Consider the following 25,454-nt stretch of genomic DNA (forward strand, 5'->3'; position numbering starts at 1 on the left):
AAGAAGAAATTTTAAAGCTCAAAGGAAAAATAAATAAAATTGAAAACAAAAAGGACTATTAAACAGACAAACAAAACAAAGACTTGTTTTGATAAAAAATTAACCAAATTAATAAACTACTAGTCAATCGCACATGTGTACGAGAGAGAAATCAAACAGGCAAAATTTTAAAATGAGAATGGTGAATGTGTGAAGACTAGAGAATTAAGAAAATTTTCAGAAGCTACTATACTGTATTACCTGCAGCAAAAGTGAAAATGTATGCAAAATGGATGAATATCTATAAGAGTATGAAATGCAAAAATTAACAGCAAAAAAGAAATCCTAGACAACCCAACCTCAGAAACTAAGTAAGCCATAAATAAATTCTCAAAGAAAATAACTTCTGAATCCCATGTAAAACAAGTGAAGTCCATCAAACACTTAAAGAACAATAAATCCCTATACTATACAAATTATTATCAAAGTTAAAGTACTCTACCAAAGTCTTTTTATGAAACAAATATGATCTTACCACTCATACTAAATAGAGATAAAATTGAATAAGAGAACTAATGCAAAAACAAGTTTATTAGGCAAACAACTATTTTTTTTTTCAAAATTATTCACTAGGACCAAATTGATTTTGTACCAGGGATGGAAAAATGCTTCAACATTAGAACAACAATTAGTAATCATATTAAAAATAAAATAAAAACTGATTGTGTCAACTAGTATTTTAAAATGGGATTTCCTTAATATGATCAAAAGCATTTATTTATAACCTAGAGTTCCCATCATTTTGTTATAATGAAACAATGGAAATTTCCCCCAATAAATATAGGGTTGAAGCAAGGATGCTTCAAGTAATGCTAATTATAGCAATAAGACAAGAGAAAGAAATTAAGGCAATGAGCATTGGACCAAAAAAAAAAGATGGAAAACTATCCCTATCTGCAAATAATATATTGATTTACAGAAAACTCTAAAACTGATTGTGGTAGTGTGGTAGTGATCACTGCTGCAGGGAAGGCTGGGGCTAGTGGGTCACTTGAGAGATAAACCTAGTTGTAGCAGGGCTAAGGCTGATCGGGGTGCCACTGTCATAACATTGTGAACTTCTAGAAGTGGGGGGCTACCAGGCCACCAAAGGAAGGGTGAAAAACAGCAGGTCAGAAAAAAAAAAAAAAGCAGATTAAAGCTTCCATGAAGACCAGTATTGGGATCCACCTATGAGTGACTGCTTTTCTTCTAGCCTGAATCATATAGGGAGATTCAGTATGAATGAAAGAAAGAGAAAGAAAAGTCCTAGAAAATCAATGAAAAAAACAAATTGAGGCTATTAATAGCATCCAAAAAGTAAGTAGTAGGATACAAAATAAAACTTTGCTGGAAATGAAAGAGAAAAAAATTTAAAGTCTCTGTTATTAAAGAGGTTACATTCCCTTGTAGGAAACTGACACAGTATATATGTGAAATAAATACAAAGTAATTTCAGAAAGGATAAGGAGCACCAACTAGGGTTAAGAGAGACAAGATTCAGGAAAGGCCTTCCTAGAGAAGGCAAAGGACTGTGGGCTTGAGGCTGGAGGTCCATGCTAGATCCTTGAAATTAGCCCTTGCCCCAGGAAGTTTCTGGATTAATTCTACCTAGACTTGTAGGATCCCATGCACTGTGGACAGTGAGAATTGAAGGTGCTGACTATCTTACTGTGCTGTACAATACATCTAAGTCTCAGTCAGGGGTGTGCTGGCAAATATTTAACAACCAAATCGAGAAAATAAGAGAACAGACACACTTTTAAGTTGAATCTCCATTATTAATATTTTTTCCATACCATACCAAAGAGAGACAAAGCTGGATAAGTGAACTAATGCAAAAAAGTTAATTAGGCAAACTATATATATTTTTTTCACAATTATTCACTAGGACCAAGTTGATTTTGTACCAGGGATGGAAAAATACTTCAACATTAGAACAACAATTAGTACGATCATATTAAAAAATTTTAAATTTATTTATTATTATATTTATATATTATTTGTTTATAATATATTTCTATTGTTATATATTATATTTATACATTATTTATTATTTAAAATCTAGACAATCAATAAAACTATAAGTTATGCCCTGATTTGTAGCATTTGCTGGTTCCAGAGTGCAAAAGCTCACACTAAAAATTGGATAATTGGTTCTTATTAGCATGAAGAAAACATGAAACACATCTTGTCAGAACTAGAGAACAGGGCTTCTGGTTTGCAGGAACACTACAAGCCCAGTGTGTGCAATGAACCCTAAATCTCAGGTGAAAATTTAGAGATGCTTGATTTTGAAGACTGCTGCCTGAAGTATTGAGAAAACAAGGGTGCAGGATATAGTTTGTATACCAGGACACTCCTCACAAGCCCTATCCCCAACCAACACCTAACCCTTTTGAAAACTGTCCTGAAAGATAATACCAGCATCAGATCATTTTGATAATTACTACTTTATAATACAGATATGATAGAGCTATAACCCCCTTTATCCTACTTTTAAAGTTATTTCTCTATATTTTTTGACCTTTCAAATGCATGTGAATTTTGTTATTTTGTTTAATTCTATAAAAGTGTGACACTGGTAACTTGATTGGTATACTGTTAAAATTGGTAATAAATTCATTGTCATTTTTATTTCATTGGCTTGACTCAGCTCAACAAATACTTTCTTGATTATTTAAGTCTTTCATCATTTCTATAAACATAATTTTGTAGTCTTATTTATGTGATTTCTACTATATATATTTTGTAAGTTAACTCTCAAATATTTTAACCATTTTTCCTTCTAAAATTTCCTCTTGGCTTTTCAGCTATATTATCCATTTTATTATCCTCTTATTAAGGGGATTTATTTGTTCTGTGAAGTTTGGATTCAGTCAAGGAGCCACACTTGAGGACCTAGAGGGCCACGTGTGGCCGTGAGGCCACAGGTTCCCCACCCCTGAACCCCATGAAAAGGTTGGCAAAACCTTAGAGGTCATCTGTTTCAAACATATCCACTAAGGCATGTTACTTTCCAACTCTAAATCCTAGGATCCTATGTGTTCTTCTAATTGCTCAATGGGCTATAAAGCAAGAGTTCTGAACATGGGATCTTTGGTTAAATTTCAGGGGATCTATGAACCTGGATGGCGCAGGGGGAAATTACATCTTTATTTCAACTAAACTCTAACTGAAATTTAGCATTTCCCAAATATTTTAAAACATTTTTTATAAGAAGGGGTCCATAAGCTTCATGAGGCTACCAAAGGGATCTATGACACAAGAAGGGCTAAGAATCTTTGCCCTAAAGGCATTCTCCAATTGCAGGAGGGGGCAGAAAGGGGGGAAGACAAGAAGACGGGACAGAGAGGGAGGAAGTAAAAGAAAGCAAGAAGTAGAGAGAGGGGGAGAGAGATAGAAAGAGGGAGAAAGAGATAAGGAAGGGAGAGATAGAGAAAGAGAGACAAAGAGAAAAAGAGAGACAAACAGACAGACACCAGAGACAGAGAACCAAGGATGATACATGGAGACTGCAGAAAGAGCTCCCCCTTCCCAGAGGAGCTGACCCATTTGGTAGTTTCATATTGTAATTAATTAATCATCATAACTCTGTGATTCTGAGTCCAAACTCTTCACCTTACAGATGAGAAAACTAAGACCCAATAAGGTTATTTGCTGAAGGTCATTGCTTGTAAATAGCAGAGCTTGGACTGAAATCAAGTCCTCTCACTCCAAATCCAGGGTTCTTTAAAAAAAAAAAAAATTTTATTGATGTCTTTTAAAATTGTTACATCAGTTTTCCCCCCAGATATGCTTCATCTGATAACACTTCTTTTGAAACAAAGAAGGAAAAAATACAATCAAACAAAACCAAGAAATCAAAACAAACTTATGATAACATATGCAACATTCCACACTATAGTACTCCATCTCTTCAATGAAAGGAGGGCTATGCATTATCTCATTCCTTTTCTAAGGCCAACACAGCGATTATATAACAATGTTATTCTTCAACTATACATCACTAGATTCTCTATTTGGTTCATATTGCCCAATCATGACATAACTCACCTGGCTCCTCCCTTGCAGTATCCTCAGATGAGCAAACTTTACAACCTGCAGAAATAATAAAAGCTAGCATTTATAGAGCACTTTAAGGTTTCAAACACTTTACAAACATTATCTCTTTTTTTTCTGCACAACAGCCCTAGTGAGTGTTATTATTATCCTTGTTTCACAGATGAGGAAACTGAGGCTGATACAGGTTACAGGACCTGCCTTCAGTCACACTGCTGGTATCTGAGGCTACATTTGAACACCTCTTCCTGACTCCAGAACCAGCACTCTATCCACTGCACCACTTAGCTACTTTCAAAGATTTCATGCTTGGCTTTCAAAGAATAACCCAACAGTTCTCCCTTTGTCTCTTTTCTTTAAGTACCCTGGTTACACCACCCTGGGGCAGGAGAGCCAAGGCAATTAGGTAGTCCTATGTCAGTTATAATAAATAACCAAGGCACAGGGGAAACCTCTTAGTAATTTCCTTTACTAAGATATGCTGTTAAATGTTTAACAACTGGATTAGGGATGGGGGAAGAAAGATGATGTACACAGGATACACTTCTAAGCTTAATCTGTACTATTAACATCTTCTTCCCTTTCTTAAGTCTAGGACAGACATGTGCCCCACAACACAAAACAACACTGAAAGATGAACAGCTCTTGCTGCTGGAGACCTCAGCAGATACCGCATCCAAATAGCAGTCCTGGATGAAATAAGGCTGGCAAATGAAGGCCAGCTTACCAAAGTCAGAATTGGACACACATTTTTCCATTTTACAATCAAATCTAGTTAACAAGCCTATTGGCCTTCCCAAAGGAATGAATGGCAGCATCACAACAACGCGATTGCACTTGCAGGAAAGTGCCACACCACCACAAACTCTGATGATGTCAACGAAATTTTAGGAAGACCTGGGGACCCTCATCATCAGTGTGCTGAAAGAAGACCAGCTTGTAATTCTGGGTGAGTTTAGTGCAAGAGTATGCGCAGACTAGCAGACATGGCAAGGAGTCCTTGGAAGGAATGGAGTTGGAAACAGCAACAATGGTAACTTACAACTGAAGATTTGTGCATCTCATGACATCATCACCAGTGCTATCTCCTCATCTACTCAAGAGCCATTGTAACTTCAGAAAGGGCAAGGAACAGTTGATACGGTGTTTGTTGCCTGACAACTGCAGGAGAAATGCCAGGAGCAGAGCAGAGGTCTGTACCCAAGTTTCTGTAGACCAAGGCTTTTGATACTGGTAAAGGAAAGTACTAAGAGGCTTCCCTGTGCCTTGGTTATTAATAACAGCTAATGTTGATGTACAGTCATTTTGGTCGTCAGACTCTTTATGACTCCTTTGGGGTTTTCTTGGCAAAGATACTAGAATGGTTTGCCATTTCCTTCTCCAGCTCATTTTACAGATAGGAAAATTGAGGCCAACAGGGTAAAGTGATTTTCCCACGGTCACATAACTAGTAAGTGTCTAAGGTCAAATTTGAACTCAGGTATTCCTGATGCCAGGCCTGGCACTCTATCTACTGTGCCACCTACTTGTCCTAATAGAAGACACAGAACTACCTAATTGCCTTGGCAGTTCTGTGCCAGGATTCTGCGGCCTGGTATCAGGAAGAATCAAATTTTAAATCCAACCTCAGTCACTGAGCAAGTCAATTCATCTCTCTCAGCCTTAGTATACCTATCTGTAAAACAGGAATGGTAATAACACAACTTCCAGGATTGCTGCAAGGATAAAATGAAATGTTGCAATTGAACTTCCAAGCCCTTGTGTCCAGTTTAATTCAAAAAGAAGGAGCAAACTTTGTGATATATGTAGGTTTCAGGGACTCAACCTGAGCTAAGTTTCCAGGTAGTGACTTGTCCTTTGGGTTAGGGAGTGGCTCAGAGACAGTATTCACAACAGAAAGGATCTGCTGGTAGCAAACATATCTTCCTTGTCTTATCTTTAATAATAATAATAAGAAGAAAAAGGATGCTTTCTTATAAATGCTTTTGTTTTTTACTCCTCATTTACATCCCAAAATACTACCCCACACTTTACTCTTACTGAACTCTCCCCATAACAAAGGGGAAAGTTAAGCAAAACTAACATTCTTGACTCAACCTCTCAACTAAAAGGAGAGAAACATGTTCCATCATCTGTTCTCCAGAATGATCATTGAAGTTAATCTGAGTTGGTTCAGACCTGTGCTTTCATCACTCAGCCACAGTCCCCCAGGCAGAAGGCATCTTAGGCAAAGAAAGGCAAACAAAACACTTTAGGGACACAAGCTGTTACCAGAAGAGAAGGGAATCAGAAGGGCATATATACAGGACACAAGTGAGATAATACCAAGGAGTCTGCATAGCAGAAGGAATCCTGGATTTAGGCACAGGGTTTAAACAAACAAAAGATTTCCAAGGAAGAAATGCTTTCCAGACATGGAGGACCATCAATGCAAAGGCATAAAGACAAGACATGGAATGACTTGCATAATGCCAGTTTGGATGAATCACAGAAGACGTGGAAGGGAATGTGTAGTGAGGCTGGAAAGGTAGGTGGGATGCTGCTTGTGTAGGGACTTAAATGCCAAACAGTTTATATTTGATACTAGAAGTAACAGAGAGCAACTGGAGTCTACTGAGGAGTGCAATAATATGGTCAGATCTATGGGAGCTTTAGGAAAATTACTTTGGCAGCTAGAAGGATGGATTGGGGAAAGATTTGAGACAGTGAGACCAATTGGAAGGCTAGCATAAGAGGCTAGTGAGGATGAATCCATCTTTTAAGTTAACACTGTGGGGTAGGTAGGAAGGAAACAAACACTTATTTAGTGTCTACTTTGTGCCAGGCACTGTACTAAATGCTTTACAAATATTATCTCATTTGAGCCTCACAACAACCCTGGGAGGTAGGTGGTACTATTATCCCCAAGTTACAGTTGAAGAAATTGAGGTAGTCATCAGCTAAGTGACTTGCCCAAAATCACACAGTTACTAAATATTTGAGACCAAATCTGAAATAAAGTCTTCCTAAGGCTCAGTGCTCTAACCACTGTACCACCCAGTTGCATCTAATCTAATTGTTGGGATATTAAGTTGGAATCTGACTCCCTACTTTCCATCCCGTGATCCTAGTTTTATTCTTAGAAACCAAATAGAACGTTTCTTCTGCACAAGATGACCCTTCAAAGCCTGGAAGGTAATTAGATCACAGGTTTAGAGGTGTATTTAAAAGTCACAAAATCCAACCAACTCATTTTATAGAGGAAGAGACAGTTCCAAAGACATTAAGCAATTTATTCAAGGACTCAAAGGTAAGTGACTGAGATGGCATTCAAACTCAGATCCTCTACACTAAATCCAGTGCTCTACTATGCTTTTCAACAATTCTCTCCTCCTCCACGGAAGACACTTGGAGGGCCTAGATCCAAGCTATTGTCAAGTTGGACCTAACCTCTTTTTCTCCATTTTGGATTGTCACAGAGCCTACCCCCAACCTTCTTGTCAGTTTCCACTTCCTCTTTCCCCATCCTGGTCTGCTCTGACACTGATCCACCCCTCCCCTCTCCCATTCTGTGATTACTGGAGGGAACCAAGCATCTCCTGTCCACTTTGACCCTTAGGCCCACTCTCCCTTTACCAAAAATATTGGCCACCCTGTGGGGCTAATGACTTCAGACTTTTCCATTAATTTCAGCTGAACTATCCTACATGTGTTGTCTTCCTCACTAGGGTATGAGCTCTGTGGCAGCAATGATGGTCTTTTTCCTCAGCAATTAGCACAATACTTGGCACATAGTGCTTAACATAAATGCTTTTTAAAAATCTATTCACTCATTCAAACATATATTGCTCCTCTGTAGCTACCATGTTGCTTTTTTTCCCACCTCCATCCTCTTTTCTACCCCCCTTTTCCCTCCCCATCTTAATCTTCTCTTTCTTAGGCTAAACACTTGCTAGTGCGCCCAACTGATCCCCATAGGGTATAGAATTCAGTATCCCCACCATCTTGGTCCCCCCCTCCTTTGCATGCTTTGTTGTTATGTCAGACTCTTCATGACCTCATTTGGGATTTTCTTGGCAAAGATACTCGAGTGGTTTGCCATTTCCTTCTCCAGCTCATTTTAGAAATGAGGAAACTCAGGAAAACAGGGTTAAGTGATTTGCCCCAGGTCACACAGCTTGTGTCTGAAGCTGAATTTGAACTCAGGAAGACTCCTTTTCCTGACTCCAGGCCTTGTGCTCTATCTACTGTGCTGCATGCTTTATAGACTAACAATATACTGCCTAAGAAGTAGCCCTCAGAACTAGACAAGGTTCTTTAGATTATTGTCTGACCAGGACAGCATACAGTGGGAGGATCATCTCTGTTATTATAGCTTCTATTAATTTAACTCCAGATTGTGTTAACTGTCTTATTAAAACAATACTATTGAAATCTTACTATCCCCATTTTCTACTTTAATTTGTCCTTAGTTTTCAGTATTCTAAATGATTCTCAGACGAAGCTCTTCAAAATTAGATGTGAACAATCACTTGGCTGAAACACTCCCAGTAAATCTTTCCAGCTTCCTAACAGGACACAAACTAGCCAAACAAACAACAATTTATGCTCTGAAAATCTCATTTCATTAGAACCTAAATACCTTTGAACATGTACATCTTGTCAGCACTCTATATGACCCCAGGTAACATTCCTAATTCATTTCAGATAATTAGCAAATATGAATGACGCTAATGACTCAGGATCTGTGTTTCTAAAATAAAATAGAGAGGATTTTCTCTTTTAAGTGTGAAACTGTTCTGGGTAAGACTATGTATAACTCTCCACCTAAGGCTGTTTCCCTTTTCAATCTGGCAGTCAAGTAAAAAACATGCACTCATGTTCCTGACATCCTAACAAATATCTTTCCCTGTTCTCTGGGAGTTTACAACATATTGGGAAACCAAGCCAAGTCAGGGCAAATACAAACATTTTGAAAAAATTTTCCAAATTACTATAGAGAAATGTAAACTAAAACAACTCAAAGATGACAAAAAAAGAAAGAAAACTAATGATTGTTGCAAGTATTTTGAGAACACAGTGATGCACTGTTGATGGAGCTGTGAATTAGTCCAGCCAATCTGGAAAGCAATTAGGAAAGTTACTAAACTATGCATACCCCCTGGCCCAGCAATAAACTACTAGGCCTCTCTCTACTAAAGAGATCAAAGAGTTACATACTGTTTATGCAAAAATATCTATAGCAGCTCTTTTTATAATAGCAAAGAAGTGGAAACTAAAGGAATGCCTATCAACTGGGGAATGGCTTAAATTATGGTATATGAATGTAATGGTACATTATTGGATAGCAAAAAAATGACAAAAGGAATGTTTTCAAACAAACCCAGGAAAGACTTTGTAAGAAATGATGGAGAGTGAAGTGAGCAGAACCAGAACAATTTATACAATAATAATATTGTAAAGATAAACATCCTTGAAAGACTTTAGAACTCTGATCAATGTAATTACCAACACGATTCCAGAGGGCTAATGAAGCACACTATTCACATCCTGAGAGAGATGATACACTCAAGGCACAGAATGAAACATACATGTACGAACACGGCCAATGTGGAATTTGTTTTATTTTACAAAGGTTTGTTTTCCTTTTTTTTTTTTTTATGAGGGAAAGGCAGTGCGAGGGAGAAAGAGGTGGCAATAGGGTTGAAAAAGAAAAGATTTTTAAGTACTTTTCAAATCCAGAGAACAAGAGTTCAGAAGAAAATGCAGACAAGCAGTACAGCTTTGAAAGTTACATGTTGAATTTATTATGTAAAGAAAAAACAAGTTGTACATAATATATTCAAAGTTTTATAATAATATTAAGCAGTTATATAGCACTTTAAGATTTGCAAAGCATTTGCCATGTTATTTCTTTTGCCATAACTATCTACTAGGGGGTATTATTATCCTCACTTTACAGATGAGAAAGTTTATGCTAAGAGTTTGAACCCAGGTTACTTTGACTTTAAGTTCAGTGCTTTACAATCTTCTGTTCTACTTTGTAGAAAACATTTGTTTTATTTGATCTTAAGGGTGTAAAAAGAAACAAACAACTTAATTCAATTTTTAAAAAAATATCTAAGTCCACTCTCAAGATTTCCTATTTGAAGGTGATTCTTTTACTTAGTGGAGCAGCTAGGTGTCAAAGTAGATAGAGAACTGGCCTGGAGTCAGGAAGACCAGAGTTCAAGTGTGGCCTCAGACAATAGCTGTGATCCTGAGCAAGTCACTTAACCCTGTTTGCCTCGGTTTCCTCACCTGTAAAATGAGCTGGAGAAGTAAATGGCAAACCACTGCAGTATCTTTGCCAAATGGGATCACAAAGAGTCAGACACGACTGAAACAACTAAACAAAAACAACAGCACTTATTTAGCATTCAGCCCTCTGTTAAATACTATGTCCAAAATGCTGTGCGAGGTGGCCATATGGTACAAAGTTCATGACAACATAGTTCCTTTTTTCACAGAAGAGGAGGAGGAGCAGAAGGAATGTCTACAAACATGTAACATTATACAATAAACATATAACTAAGAACTAATAAAATGATAAGTTTGTCCAGGGCAATGAGTATGTGTTTGGAGAATAGATATTAGCTGAAAAACAATGTGAAGGTTTTTTGCTTAAAGTGATAGAAATAAGAAAAATACAGTCATTAAGTGAGAATATACTAAGCAAACACCTTAAAACCATAAAGTACTACCCTGACAATATCAGGGATTATTATTATTTTTCACAAGAATTTTGAACTGTTCAGCAGAGAATTCTTTGTAGCTATAGAATCTTACATAATATTCCTTCTATGAAACATAGAACTTATGCTTCTATGTTTTCCTAAAAAAGTTTAAATAAAAACTGCTGTTTTAATTATCTGCCCAAGATGGATTCCATTTAAATACCAGTGACATTTTCCCCTAAAAACATTAAATATTAAAATATTTTAAATACATATTGCATAGAAACAGTTTCTGTATGAAAATGGGCTTGAGAGGCAATGCAGTATTATGAAAATAAAAAAGCAAAGGTTTTAGAGCTGGAAGAACATGGGATCATCAAACCAGCACTAGACGTGAGACCAACAGTTCAATCTCCTCTTTCTAGAGATGTGGGAACTAAGGTCCAGAGAGTTTCTGTCATTACTCAAGGTCACATAGGTTGTAAAGGGCAGAGGGGATATTGGAATCCAGTTCCTTTGACCCAACCACCTCCTACCTCTGGACTTCATTACTAGTTCTGCTACAGTGCTTACATGTAGTGTGACCTCAAGAGAAAAAAAAAATCCCAATTTTTCTAGGCCTCAGTCTCCTCATTTGGAAAATGAAGAGGTTGGACAAGGTTTTAATGTTCCTGTTACCAAGTCCTTTGATCCTTTATTTTGCTTCCATATTTCTATGATCTTCCCACTCCCTTTATCCCATACGTATTAGATACCAGCAGTCAAGTTAACACCACTTTTGTCCCTGTTCTTTCAGTATTCAAGTCCCCAGATGGTCCATTAGCAAATCAGTTCAGAACATCTTGACTTAAATTAATAAAATGAAGCAAAGACAAATGAAGGTTTTCTCTTGCCACTTTATTTTTCATTCAAATGTTTCTGTTAGATCAAATTTCGAGAGCCACAAAATCATCTAGCTCATTCCCTTCCAAGGAATTAAGGCCCAGAGCTATGTACAGAAACTGAAAAGCTGGGCCAATATTCCAACCCAGGTTCTCCAACTCCAGGGGCAGCTAAGTGGAGTAGATAAGAACCAAGAGGACCTGAGTTCAAATTTGGCCTCAGGCACTTAGAAGTGGGGTGACCCTAGACAAGTCACTGTTGGCCTCAGTTACCCATTGGTAAAACGAGCTGGAGAAGGAAATGGCAAACCGTTTCAGTATCTTTGCCAAGAAAACTCTAAATTAGGTCAGAAAATAGCAACTAGGTGCTCAGTGGATATAAAAGCTGGGCCTGGAGTCTGGAAGACCTGAGTTCAAATTCTGCCTAGCTGTGTGACTGGGAAAATCCCTTAGCCTCATTTGCCTTAATCTACTGGAGAAGGAAATGGCAAACTACTCCAAGACTTTCCCCAAGAAAACTCCATGGACCATATAGAGCCCAGAAGAGTTGGACACCAACAAGCAAAACCTCTGATTCCAGCACCTATACTATAGACCATTAAGGCTCCAACATTTATTGGAAAGAAGAAAGAGCGGGGTGAGGCTATACCACATTTACCTCAGTTATGAACTTTACTTCAGCAAGTGACTAAAAGGAATGTAAGGAGTAGCCATCCAGATTAAAAAAACGACACAAACCTAATGTAATATGAAAGTCAGAAATCATCCTTATCAAAACACTTTCAGAAAGCGCTGAATTGCTAGATGCCCAATTTTCCTCCACCTTCTTCCAAAGCTTGGCAAAACTGGCACTTCATAAATGTTGCTTGTTACTGTTCTCCCTCTAAAAGAAGTCTGAGAAAATTAAACAAAATATCTATTATTTAATCAGTAACAAAATAGTCTAAGTCCCAAGTTCTCATATGATTTCCCTCCTCATCTCAAAGAATATTAAAATGAAGTATATTTACATTCCTATAAAGAACACCCACTGTGTAATGCCAGGAGAATCTTGATCTTTGCACATCCACCACAACTTCTTAAAATATGCAAAAAAAAGTTTTCTAGAGAAAAAAATCTAGAGATTTTTGTATTTCAAGAGAGTTTATCTTCTCGGTGTAAAATGATAAAACAGGAGGGAAATGAATTAATGTTCAAATCAACAGGATCCCGTACATTTCCAATTCTTTAAATGTGTCAGAAACCGTTTTTTTCTGGAACTCTTATCGTAAATACTTTTTTAAAAAGCATCTTTAAAAATTGCGTGGCTTTATCCGTTTTTTCTGGTCCGGAGTAAAGGAAGCGCTCTGGAGCAGGTAAGAGGAACGTGCCCCACGTAGCGCGCTTCAGCCCGGATACGTCGGGAAGGATGGTCCCCGGCGCTGGAACGCGTCCGAGTCTAGGTCGACCAGAAGCCCCACGCGCCGGCGAGCCCATCTGTCCATGCCAATACAACTCGTAACTTTTGAAACCAATCCCTTTGCATCATGCAACGGATGCCTGTGGCACCAGGAGTTTGCAAACGCCCCCCCACCCCCCCAGTCCTCCTCCCGCTCCCCCGAGACCAATCATTGCATGGCTCAGGGTTAGGCATTCCCCCCCCTCCCCTTTCCCGAGCCGCACGCACGCCACCGAACAGCTCCGAGGTCTCCTGCCCCTACCGCCCCTTAAAGGGAGGTAGCCAGCCCTTAAAGGACCCTCACACCTGGTGCTCAGCATGCCTTTGGCAGCCCCGTTTCGGTGCCGGGGACCCAGGCAGTGAAAAGCCGAGGATCCGGCAAGACGCCCAGGTGCGGATCTGGGGTTCGCCCCCACCCCCCACCCCCTCCTCCGCGGCCTCCCAGCAGCCTGGAGCGGCATTTTTATTCAGGCGACGCTTAAGGGAGCCCCGGCTGCGCCCGGTGCATTGTGGGAACGGCCGGGAGTCCCGTTTTCAGGAGGAGGAGGAGGGCGAAAAGCGAACCGGTAAGAGCCTGACTGGGGGGGAGGGGGGGAGAGACACGCCTGGCTTAAAGGGGAATATTCATCAATAAGCCCCGTAGCGCCCTTTGCAAATCCCCCGCTCCGGGGGGCTCCGGACCGGCAGGGAGACGTGCACCGCTGGCCCGCTAGAGCCCAGCTTGGCGCGGGGGGCCGGAGTGTGGGGTGGTTGGGGCCGCTTTAAAAAAGAAGCACCGCCCGCTCCGTAGCTGCCGCCTCCGCCGCTGCCGCCACCAGCAGCCGCTCTGAGCCGGAGAAGGAAGGAGGGAGGGAGCGAGCGAGCGAGCGAGCGAGGGAGGGAACATGGGAGGGGAGGGGTGTGCTGGGGGGGGGAGGGTGGCGGCGGCTGCGGCGGCAGCCCACGGGTTAATTTTTTCGCCCGCCGACATTTTTGTTTGGCCGCTGCAGCTCGCGGGCCCCCGCGCGCCCGCGTGCGCGCGCCACGGAGGGGATCCTGCTCGGGCGTCCCGGGGAGCGCGGCGCGCGCGGCTGCCGGGCGCCTCCCGTCCCGCCTCCCCCCCACTCTCGGCACCACACTCGCTCCCTCCCCCGCCGCCACCTCCTCTCCGCACCTTCCGGGCGCCCACAAAGGGTTAACTCCGTTCCCCGCGTGACACTTGCTCTTGTTACCTAGCGCCCCCCAAAAAAGGCCCTTCGCCCTCTCCCTCCCCGCACCGAGACTGAGCGATGGAGGGAGGGGGGGCTCTCGGGTCGCCTCCGGAGCGCGCTCCTTCCCCTTTGGCGGCAGCGGCGGTCGGGGCCGGGGGCGCGCGCAGAGGGTGTTCCTACCGCGGGGGCGGGGGCGGGGGGGGGTGGAGGATGTCCCGGTGGAGAGCGCCGGCCCCCCCCCGCCCCCGCCGGGCGCACAAAGAGCGAGCGCCGGCGGCGGCCGAGGCCTGATCTGCCTTTAAAGGCAGCGGCTTGGCATTTAAGGTGTCTCTGAGTCGCGTCCCTGCGGCCGCATGGACAGCGGCTCCGCCGCCCCGGCCCCCGCGCGCAGCCTCCCGCTCCATTGTTTATGTCCCGGAGCCGCGGGGAGGTAGGTGGAGGCTGCGGCCGCGGGCTCGGGGCGCCCTCCCCTCCCCCCAGCACCTCAGTAACCCTCCAAGGCGCCTGAGGAGGAAGGGGTTAAATGGCCTCTACTTATTCATGTCCTAGTGTTAAAGTATCGTAAACATCTGGGGGCGGGAGAAGCCGGAGGAGGGGCAGCCTCGCGTTAACCAAATTGACTTTCCCCTCCGCGGAGATCGCCCTTGTCCCCGACCATTCCCCGGCTCTCCCCATCGCGGGCCAAAAAAGAGGAATTTCCTGTTTTCCCCCTTCCAGAACCGCTTCTCCGGCGGCTCGCGTTCTCCTTCGGGTTCCGTGGGAGAGCGCCGGGGCTGGGAGATCCCTGCCCCTCACAGCTTAGCTTCTTCCTCTGAAATCCGGGGAAGTGACACGTAAATGTTGGTAAATAAACAGGCACCGGCCGTCCGGACCGGTCTCTGCCTCCCGTCCCCAGGCCAGGGCGGCTGGAAGCTGGCAGGAATGTATCCGTTTGTCCGGAGGCTTCTGCCGTGCTTCTCTACGGAGAGGCTCTTGTGTGCAAACCCTCTGCACAAACTTGGCTCTAGATCACCGAGTCGCGTTTGTAAGCAAACGCAATGACCAGCCCCGACCCTTGCTGTGAGGGTGGGATGCCACCCCGTGTCTTTGACAGGTTGTCTGTACCCGGGGGTGTAGGCCTCGCGCCGCAGCCACAAGTTGGAACTAGAGTGATTGCTCATCCCGGACACGTTTGGGTTTTTTGGTGGAGTTTTTGTTTTTCGGTAACTAAGATTTGGATTCCCGCCCATGCTTAGGCTTTATAAGATGTGTTTTCAATAAGTGGTATGCCTACCAGGGAGGAAAACACTTGCTGTAAATGGAAATTATGTTCTTCATCCGAAGTTTTGTAGGGGAAAGTGACTCTGAAACTTGAGTTGCCTTGTGTAATTCCACACCCTATTAAACTTTTTTTTTAATTATTCCTGAAGGTTTGTTAAACCCAAGAGCTGAATTTTGGTTTTTGATCTAACTCAAAAGACCTCAGATCTAGAAAGGCCAATTGGAACAGCCTTTGGCATTGGACAGCACGGTTAGCGCCTGTCATTAGTTGGATTTAATTGTTAACCTTGCAATGAAACTCTGTTAGAGAATCCTATGGTGCTTTGTCCGTGATTCGTGGAAAACCTGTTGTTGGATAGCATATTTGCTGTCTGGGAAGGGAGGACTTCATTTTTTAAAAATCTGCAACTCTACAAGAGTAAAACCATGTTGTACAACTGTGTTGTATTGTGTAGAACAGGCATTCCCATTTGAAAACTGTACACTTCGCTGAGACTTCCTATTAGTTTTGGATTATGTTGTATACCTCTGACTCAGAGTAAAAACATTTTCTTCTAAAATTAGATTTTGACATTGTAGAGAATTCCATCAGATGAATTTGCATTACTATCTTTTCCATGGATTTTCTAACAGGCCTTGTACCTCTCTCAATGAGCATTTGTAGCCTTGTCAAAGGTTTACCACAAAAACAGTTATTTTTTGCCAAGAACTTTAAACTTTTAAAATATACTACATGCTAGTTGCTAGCTGAAGTGTCTGAGAGTGGTTTTTTTGGTAATTTCTAATGTTACTTGCTTTGAGGATCTTTGGGACCTATTTTTCAGAAAAGCAGTTACATGAATAAGCCTGATAAGTCTCCAGTTCCTCATATCGTCTTTTCTTTGTCTTCACCCTATGATATAATAATGTTTTAGGGCATTATATACTGTCCTTTAGATGAGCTCTGTGGGTTTTACATAGATTGAGAGAAAGAGCTCACACAAGTGCATGCATACAACCTTCCCCTCCTTCCCTTCCCAATCCAAGTAACTTTTAGAGTTGTGTTTCTTCTGTTCTGGTTCATAAAACAGTCAGTATAAAGAATAGTGATATATAAGACAATTATCTACTGACTTTAAATTACTTGAAGTGGAAGAGTCCTTTATGGATTGCCCTTTGGGGTAGGGTGGGGGGGGGGCTGGAATTACTTTTTTTTTCCTATTTTGCTGTCTCTTTACTTGAAAGGTATGAGATGATAAAATTCTAATATTGCCTTTTTGTGACTTTCAATATAGGTGGACCCAGACAAGAAACCAACAGACTAGAGGAGGGGGGAAAAAGACTAAACTGTGAGTGAGTGTGCCTAAGAGCCATGTCTGTTCGGGAATCCTTTAACCCAGAAAGTTATGAATTGGACAAGAGTTTCCGGCTAACTCGATTCACTGAACTGAAGGGTACAGGCTGCAAGGTACCACAAGATGTCCTACAGAAATTGCTGGAATCCTTACAAGAGAATCACTTCCAGGAAGATGAACAGTTTTTGGGGGCAGTTATGCCAAGACTAGGTATGCAAACTATGTCTTTACCTTGATATTTCAGTAGCATATCCATGGACAAATCCAGTTATAGCTAGCATTTCTTTTCTGTGCTAATTCTAACACCTTTACTGTATTACCTTGTCAGTTTCATCCAAGCAAAAATCCAAATAGGAACTCACAATTAACTGTGTTAAACAATTATAACTTGTTCAATGCTAGAAAAAAGTCTTGAATGACACCAGGGGTATAATCTAATAGTTTTGGAGATAATAGTATATGACTGAGGCACTCCCACTATTTTAAAGTAAGACTGTCATTCTCTGACAGTGAAACCTTCCATTAAATAGAATTCTTAGGATGGTTCTAGGTATTTAAATTTCCTGTTTAACTAAATACCAAGCAACTTCCCCCGCTTTTTTCCTCACCTTAACCTTATTGCTGAGAGCCATAGAATGTCAGTGTTAAAAAAAGACCTCAGAGGCCATCTAATTCAACCTGCAGAATGTATGAATTCACCTTTCTGTCTCAGTAAATTTATTGTTTTACAGGCAGTATTTCTTTGAGGACCCTACAATTGGGGGGAAAAAGGAGAAGGAGCTCTTGTGAACATCAGTGGTTGTTATAATGTGAGGCATTCTGTGAGGCAGCCCAGATCTCTGTATTGTTCCTAGGACAGTACTTCAGAATATTTTGTGTTTCCATTACTAAATTCCTGGTATTAATTGGTTATCTAGTGACTTGTCTCTTATAAAAATCATGCAGAGAATTTCTTTCCAGGCTTAAGTTCTGGTTAATGGAGGTTTCGTTTTGCTAGGTTGATAAGCACACAGTACAAGCAAATGGTCAGTTTGAACTCTGAGAGTGTGATCTGTTTCCTGGGAATTTCTATAGCTTGTGGTTCCAGTATGAACTTATTTGATTTGTTCCATACTTTGTCTAGTATTATGGTTTTTTAGTTTTGGGGTGGTTTTTTTTTTCTATAATGTCTTTAATATAGTCATACAGGGTGCTTCAGATTAAAATATTATTTAAGTTAATATCATGAGTCAGAGAAGAGATGGAAACATGAAGACTAGGTCTATCAAGGTGTTAAATAAACTGGTAGAGGAAATAAACCACTTAGTTGAATAAAAAGGGTAATTACTAGATGATGTTATTGTTAATGTTCAGTTATATTCTTTAGCTCCAAGGGGCAAAATTTTAAGTCCTTTGTTTTGAATATCACTTTGGCTTCACTTTTTTAATCCACAACCTCACTTATCTGATTTGAAACCAAAAAGAACTGTCACAGACCTCTGAGTAGGCAAAGTAATCGCATCAAAACCCATGCCCTAAATCTCATTCATTTTATTCCTGAAAGGTTGTAGGTGCTGTGTAAATGCTTGTTCCCTTGGCCCTTTACTTAGAACCTCTTGACTCTTCACATGCAATTCATTACCATTTAAAAGCATTGAGAATTTGACAGCTTGATTTTGAGAGAGGTTCAGAAAAATTAGGCCTCTAAGAGTTCTTTGACCTCTAAATCTATGAACCATTCAAAGCATTGGGAAGAAAGCAAATTGTCTGTGACAATTTAGCACACCGGCAAATAGCCTCACACTCCTTAGTAGATCCTGATAGTATCCCTGGAGGGTAGCAGTAACTGTAGCTCGGAAATAATAGTTTACACTTATGTATCACTTTAGCTTTTATAAAGTGCTTTCTCCACAACTGAGTGAGGTAAATAGTTCAAGTGTTATTCTCCTGGATTTACAGAGGACACTAATGCTTTATAGAGTAAAGTAACTTAACAGTGGTCCCAGGGCTTTAAATGGGAGAGCCAGGTCTTGATTATAAGTCCAGTGCTCACAATGATTCCATAACCGATGTTCTTGACAGGAGGCAGTCATCAATAGAAGGTATAATTATGTGTCCTTTTACTGGGCTAATTTAAGAGGCCTGAAAAGTGCTATACATTTTATAAAGATTAGCATTTAAAATAGTTAATATGTAGGTAAATTACTAGGTAAATCCTCAGTTATCTAGAAGCTTCTGGAGAATTAATGTTTTCCTATACTACCCTGTACATTGCAGTAAGGATTCAAAAGATAGAGCTAGGTATCATGACATCCAAATTTTATTTTGTTCTGTCATGCTAATTCATGAAGTCACAGCCTGGCCAGTGACTTGTTATTAGCCCTCCACATGTAAAATATAATGATATCAGGAAAAGTCTATTATGTGCCTCTGTAAAGTTTTGAGATCAAGACTCAGAGTTACCAGTGAAAACGTAATGTGGCTCCCTTTTAATTGAGGGAGTTGAGTCCATGACATGCTATGCTTCATGATTTTTGAAATCTATTTTTGAAAATAATTTATAAAGTGATTGAGTTTATAAACAAATGAATAAAACCTGGGATACAGTTCTCCCTTTGAGATTCTTATATCAGGTGTTTTAGAACAGAGGTAGGCAGATTTACAGATCCTTGACAGGCATTGAGCTTGATGGATAGATGCCTCATGCTTTAAAGAGTTCAGGTTCTCAAAGAGTTCATGCAAACAACATAAGCTGCTTGCTCCTTTTTCATCCTTGTCAGAATACCTAGAATTCCAGTATACTTTGAGATACTCCAGTGATAAATTGCACGTGATCAAACATTAAAAGATATTCCTATATTATAAAAAAACTTCTAAAAATATGAGACTAAGGAAGTTTCTGGAGATTGGGCAATCTATCGAAATACATTATGAACAAATCAAAGCTGTAAGTAAAAATGTAAATCAGATAATATGTTTTCATGTAAATCATGTATCAAGTTCTTTGATTTATACTTGAAAACTAATAAATTCAACAGTTATTCTTTAGTAGCTCTTTCTGTAGGCTTTCTCACCTACAGTGCCATCCAAAGCTGAATTGAAGGAAATGAGGATGTTTAATGTACCAAAGGGAAAACCAAGGGAAGGATATGTTATGTGTCTTCAAATATTTGAAGAACTATCATCTAGGAGAGCCATTAAACTTCTATTTGGCCCCTGAAGGGAAAACTAGAACTGACGAGTAGAAGTTGCTGAAAGGCAGTTGGGATTAATCTCAACGAACACTAAATAATTTTATCCTCACAATGATCCAGTGAGCTAGGTACTAGAGATTTTTGTTTTGGTTTTTTTTGAGTCTTTTATTTTTACCTCAGTAATCAGTGTAGGGAGCTTTGAGTGAGGAACTTCTTCTACCCATCTTCTGACATTTATGGTTTTAGACAGTTGCCTGGGGCATCAAGCGGTTAAGAGAACTTGCCCAACTTCACACATCCAGTGTTTACTGAGATGGACTTGAACTGGGTCTTTTTGACTCTGAGGTCGTCTTTCTAGACACTTGGACATGCTGCCTCACTCTGTGGGTATTATTATCCTCATATGATGCCCAAGAAAATTGAGACTAAATTATTGGAATGGTTTCAGAATTGCTTGGGCTGCCTCAGATAGTGAGTTCCTGGCCTTTGGAAGTTTTCAAGTAGAGACTTGGATGACCCCATATTAGGAATATATTAAGGAGAATTTCCTGTTTTGAATAGAAGTTGGACCTTTGAGATTTTTTTTTTGCTTTAAGATTATGATTTTATGAAGTGAAAATTCAAGGGAGAAAAAAAGTACATTTTACTTTTCTAAAGCAGATAGGAATTTATCTTCAAAATGTCTGTTCAATTAGGGAGCATTCAAATGAGTTAGGGGCTGTAGATACTATTCAAGAAGATATGACTCCTGTCCTCATGACATTTACACCGACATTGACACTTGTTGTTAAGATCATAACTCACATTTACATAGCTTTTTAAAGTTTGCAAAATTAGGGATCATAGATATTTCTATATGTAATATAACCATAAGATCAAAAGGTCTCCATGGATGTTATCTCCATTTTACAGAAAAGAAACTAAGGCCTAAAGAGGCAGATGTCAGAGGCAAGATTCAAACTTAGGTCTTTCTGACTTCCTAGCCAGTGCTCTGGCCAATATGCCACTTTTTTTTTTTAGACAAAGTTTCTTGTGAAGTTTTGGGAACATGCTGTTTGATTAATTCCTTGTACTATTACAAGCATCTTTGTCTGAATACAAACAAAAAATGATTACTAGTGAAATTATCTAGTTCATGGAACTAGTAACCCTACTGTTTCTGAAACAAAAATCTCATTTGCACCACTGAGTTATGCCCTAACTTTTCTGCTTTGCTGAATAAGAAATACTGTTTCCCTGGGATTTATGGGTCTTGCTAGACTTGTTTCTGTTTTGGATTTGTAGTGATGGAAAAAGAAGTGAAAAATTATCTGCATAAGGAACTAGTGCTAGGATTAATTTGTATTTTAAAATATACATATATATATGTACTACATTATATATGCACATAAATTATGTGTGTATATGTCTGTATATGCATATGTATATCTGTGTGTGTGTGTGTGTGTGTGTGTATAAAATATGTGTATATGTATGTATGTATGAAGTTATTTATGGCATTGTCCAAATGCTGATTCAGGTACATGAATAAAATTGTCATTTTTGTGCAGACTTAAGTTTATAGACAGCCTGTTTATCAATCTCTTTGGCCTCCTCAAGTCCTGTATTTTAAATATAAATTATAGTATGGGAACATTTTAAGTATTTGATTCAGGATTAATTTATCTTTGTTTAGTTTTGAATCCTAATTCTACAAGGTTTTTTAAAATTCATGTTTTATAAATTTCATTGTAACTTTGTGTGCCTTTACTTGTTTGACTGTATTGTTTAAATATTATGTAGGAGGATATAAAAACTAGAATGTACATGTGTTCATGCTAAGAACTATCCTGTTAAAAATATATATTACAACCCTTCTCACCAGAATGAAGTAGAGAAAAAGCCAATTAGAATTTGTAAAACAGCTAAATTTCTTAAAAAATGTAGTTATATTAACTTAAAAATACCTATAGTAGCCATCTGAACTTGATTTGAAAATAAAAAGCTACATGTATATATGTGTGTGTGTGTGTGTGTGTGTAGCATTTGATGTATGTGACAAAAATGTTCCTGTGACATCCTGTCAGGTAGATGTCCCCATTTTACAGACAAGAAAAATAAAGTTCAGAAAAATTGCCCACAATTGTCCTTCTAGATGGGCTAGAGTCAGCTGTCACACTTTTGGTCCTCAGATCCAATGCTATTATCACTAAATCATATTACCCCAGGAATAGATAAGAATTATTTAAGAGTTGATATCAGTTGATACCTCTAAATGTTTAGAAACAGTTGACTTTCAAGCCCCTGATAATTAACAACTTTGTGACCAGCTTCAGTTTCCTCTTTGGTAAAGTAAGAATATGTCTCTTAGTATATACATATATCAGAGTTTTTATGAGGATCAAATGAGGTGTTTGTAAATCAGTTTTTATACTTTAAAGCTGTAGACCTTAAGATATAAACTCCTCATTTAGCTTTTAAAACCTTACACTGTCTGGATCCACTTTTCTTTCAAACTCTGAGAATCTACCAGACTGTCTGTCTCTCTGTTCCTCACTTGTCCTGGGCACTCTCCGTCTTCCATTCTCCATGTCTTTGCAGTGGGTGGCTCTCATGCCTTTGATGCAGTCTTTTTCTACCTCCACTTCATAGAGACCCCTCTTACTTGAAGATGATGTTTAGGCACCAGCTTTTTGCCTGAAGTCTTTCCTGATTCCCCTCCTCCTACCTCAAACTGCTAGTGCCCTCTCCCGTAATACTTTATATGTAATTATTTTTGTAATTACAGTTATCCCTTCCACATCTTGCCCCCTTAGTCTGGAAAATCTATATAAAATTTTTTGACCATCTCTTTGTACCAGAGAAAAAGTATGATTTTTTTCTTTTATAGAGTGAATACAGTACCATGTTGTAAAATTTGGGTTTAGTATTTGGTCATAGGCTCTATGTCATCTACTGACCTTCATATGTCAGCCATGGCTTCTGTAAAATTCTCCCCAAATTCCTATTTCATTTCTTATGCCAACTCACAATATATCGAACTCATGACAGGGAGTCTAGATATGGAAGGGATAACTGTAATTACGTTGTAATTTGTGTGTGTGTGTGTGTGTTCAGGGCAGCTAGGTGGCTTAATGGATAAAGTCAGGAAGGCCTGAGTTCAGACACTTATTATCTGTATGACGCTGGGCAAATCACTTAACCCTGTTTGCCTCAGTTTCCTCATATGTAAAAAGAGCTGGAAAATCAAATGGCCAATCACACCAGCATCTCTGCCAAGAAAATCTCAGATGAAATCCCAAAGTCAGATGTGACTGAAATGACTGATTAACAATAACAGACGTGTGTGTGTGTGTGCTACCTTTATGTTTATGCGGTGAGCATGTTTGTGTACTTGTCATCTACTCCGCTAGAGTATAAGCTTATTGAGAGTAGGGATCAAAGTTTCACTCTTTGTTTTTGTATGTTTAGTGCATAAGACAGTGCCTGGCACCCTGTAGGTGCTTCATAAATACATATTTATTGATTGATTTAAAATGCTGTATAAGTATCATCTGTTACTTAAAGAAGCTCCAAACTTGGGGGTTGAGAGATCTGGGTTTCAATTCTAGTCTCAAACACTTAATACTTCTGTGACTGCTCTATATGAGAGTAGAAAAGTCTTACCTCTCTGCACCTGTAAGATGGGGGAAATGACACTTCTGCAACAACTTCACATAATTTATGAGTTCTAAAGCACTGTGTATGTATGTGTTATTATTAAGAGACTTAAATATTTTCCTTTGAGCATATTTACACTTAACTTGCATATCAAAGTCTTTATCATAAAGAATGCCACTGTAAAGTCATATCACTGGTTTTAGACTCTGAATTAATGAAGATTTGATTTATTAGAAGGGGAGTTTTAGTAATTTTTTAAAAATCATATCTTTCATCTCAAGAAATGCTATTTAATAGTGCTTCCACATGGTTTTCGGAATGATTATAATGTTGTATCTAAATGTATATGTGTTTCTTTAGGAATTATAGAGCCATTCTGGTTTTATGGTATTTCTGACCAAAAGAAAAAACTTTTTTATGTAAAATACTGTGCAAACTTGTTGATCAGAAAGCAGGATGCTGTATAAAAATTTGCAGTTGCAAACTAAGCACCCTTAGTCCCATTGTCTGATACCAGATGATTGTTAAATAAATTCTTACTTAAAGGATCTGGCAGATTGTAAGAAATCACACAGATTAGTACTGTACAAAAATAGTTGTGTTATTCACGAGTGTTTTATGGAAAGAATTTTCATTAAACTTAAGTTTTCACTTAGACTGCTATATTAATAATGGTAAAAATATAATGGTATATGGACATTTGGTTCTTTTATGCTTTTTTTTTGGCTCTTACATTACTTAGGCTGGTTGTGTTTCACATTTACTTCTGTCATGCTTTTTGATAAGAACCACATTGCTTTCTTGGCACCTTATAGTATTAAACAAGTTCCTTCTGATCCAGAACCTAATTGTAAGAGATAGTGACAGCCTTTTTCTAATGAGGGATCTGTTGATGATAATTCTGTTCTTTACAGGCATTGGAATGGACACTTGTGTTATTCCTTTGAGACATGGTGGTCTTTCCTTGGTTCAGACCACAGATTACATTTATCCTATTGTGGATGATCCTTACATGATGGTGAGTCTGACTCATGCTTTTCTGTATTTCAACCAGATTTATTTTAAAAGAACAACATCCAAATTATTCTGTATCCCATGCACCCACATACACTGTATGCTACAGCCATTTATTGTGTTCACTATTCACATTTGATAACATGAACAATAAATTATATAAAGATAAGCAAACTGGTTAAGTAAAAATTGGGGAGCTCTCATAGTCTTTTATGTATATTTTTGTGCACATACACTTACTCATTTTTAACTATTTCAGCGAATGATAAATATTTGTGTGGTTTTCTTTCCATCTCTCTGTTACCCTGACTATACCCTAATAAACCTTAGCACACTTGTACTTTAGGTGTAAGTACTCAATTTTTATTTCTCTCTTTTGTTTAGACATCATTCTCATTTTCTAATATATCCAAACCATTGTAATCAGAAAAAGAGAGAGGAGGAAAAATGCCAGTTCAGCAAACTAACTGATTCATCAGCTGAATCATTATTTCAATGAGTGTTTATTAAGTCATTGAATATTTATTAAGTTATTACAATATACTAAACACTGAGGTTACAAAAAAGTAAAAACATGGTCCCTTTCCCTTAGGATATATATATGTAGGAGAGGTAGAAGACAACCTCAGAGGAGAAGGTTCTAGTAGTTAGGAGATTAAAAATGGCCTACTTTAGAAAGTAGAATTTGAACTAAGTCTTCATTGTTTTCTAACAGAAGTGGAGGTACTGCATATCTCATCAAAAATAGAC

General features: G+C 39.3%; 1 protein-coding gene and 1 long non-coding RNA gene across 6 annotated transcripts in view; one reads left to right on the forward strand and one right to left on the reverse strand.

The window, feature by feature from the left end:
• Positions 1–591: 591 nt before the first annotated feature.
• LOC140533511 (uncharacterized) lies at positions 592–13,204 on the reverse strand. Its single transcript, XR_011976946.1, has 3 exons — positions 12,395–13,204; positions 4,075–4,119; positions 592–3,748 (listed from the first exon to the last, which is right to left on the reverse strand). It is a non-coding gene; the product is annotated as an uncharacterized lncRNA (long non-coding RNA).
• Positions 13,205–13,299: 95 nt separating this feature from the next.
• Positions 13,300–25,454, forward strand: part of SEPHS1 (selenophosphate synthetase 1) — a 38,921-nt gene continuing 26,766 nt past the window's right edge. Inside the window, exons 1-3 of one of the 5 annotated variants that reach the window (XM_072653288.1) lie at positions 13,300–13,660; positions 16,819–17,088; positions 24,605–24,708. In XM_072653288.1, the coding sequence (XP_072509389.1) occupies positions 16,896–17,088; positions 24,605–24,708 (297 nt within the window). In that variant the 5' untranslated portion in view covers positions 13,300–13,660; positions 16,819–16,895. Of the gene's footprint in view, positions 13,661–14,490; positions 14,715–14,771; positions 15,487–16,818; positions 17,089–24,604; positions 24,709–25,454 lie in introns of those variants that run through there. The other 4 variants (XM_072653292.1, XM_072653289.1, XM_072653290.1 and 1 more) reach the window with 4 other exon arrangements.

This window comes from Notamacropus eugenii, chromosome 3 (assembly GCF_028372415.1).
Source record: "Notamacropus eugenii isolate mMacEug1 chromosome 3, mMacEug1.pri_v2, whole genome shotgun sequence".
Classification (NCBI taxonomy): Eukaryota; Metazoa; Chordata; class Mammalia; order Diprotodontia; family Macropodidae; genus Notamacropus; species Notamacropus eugenii.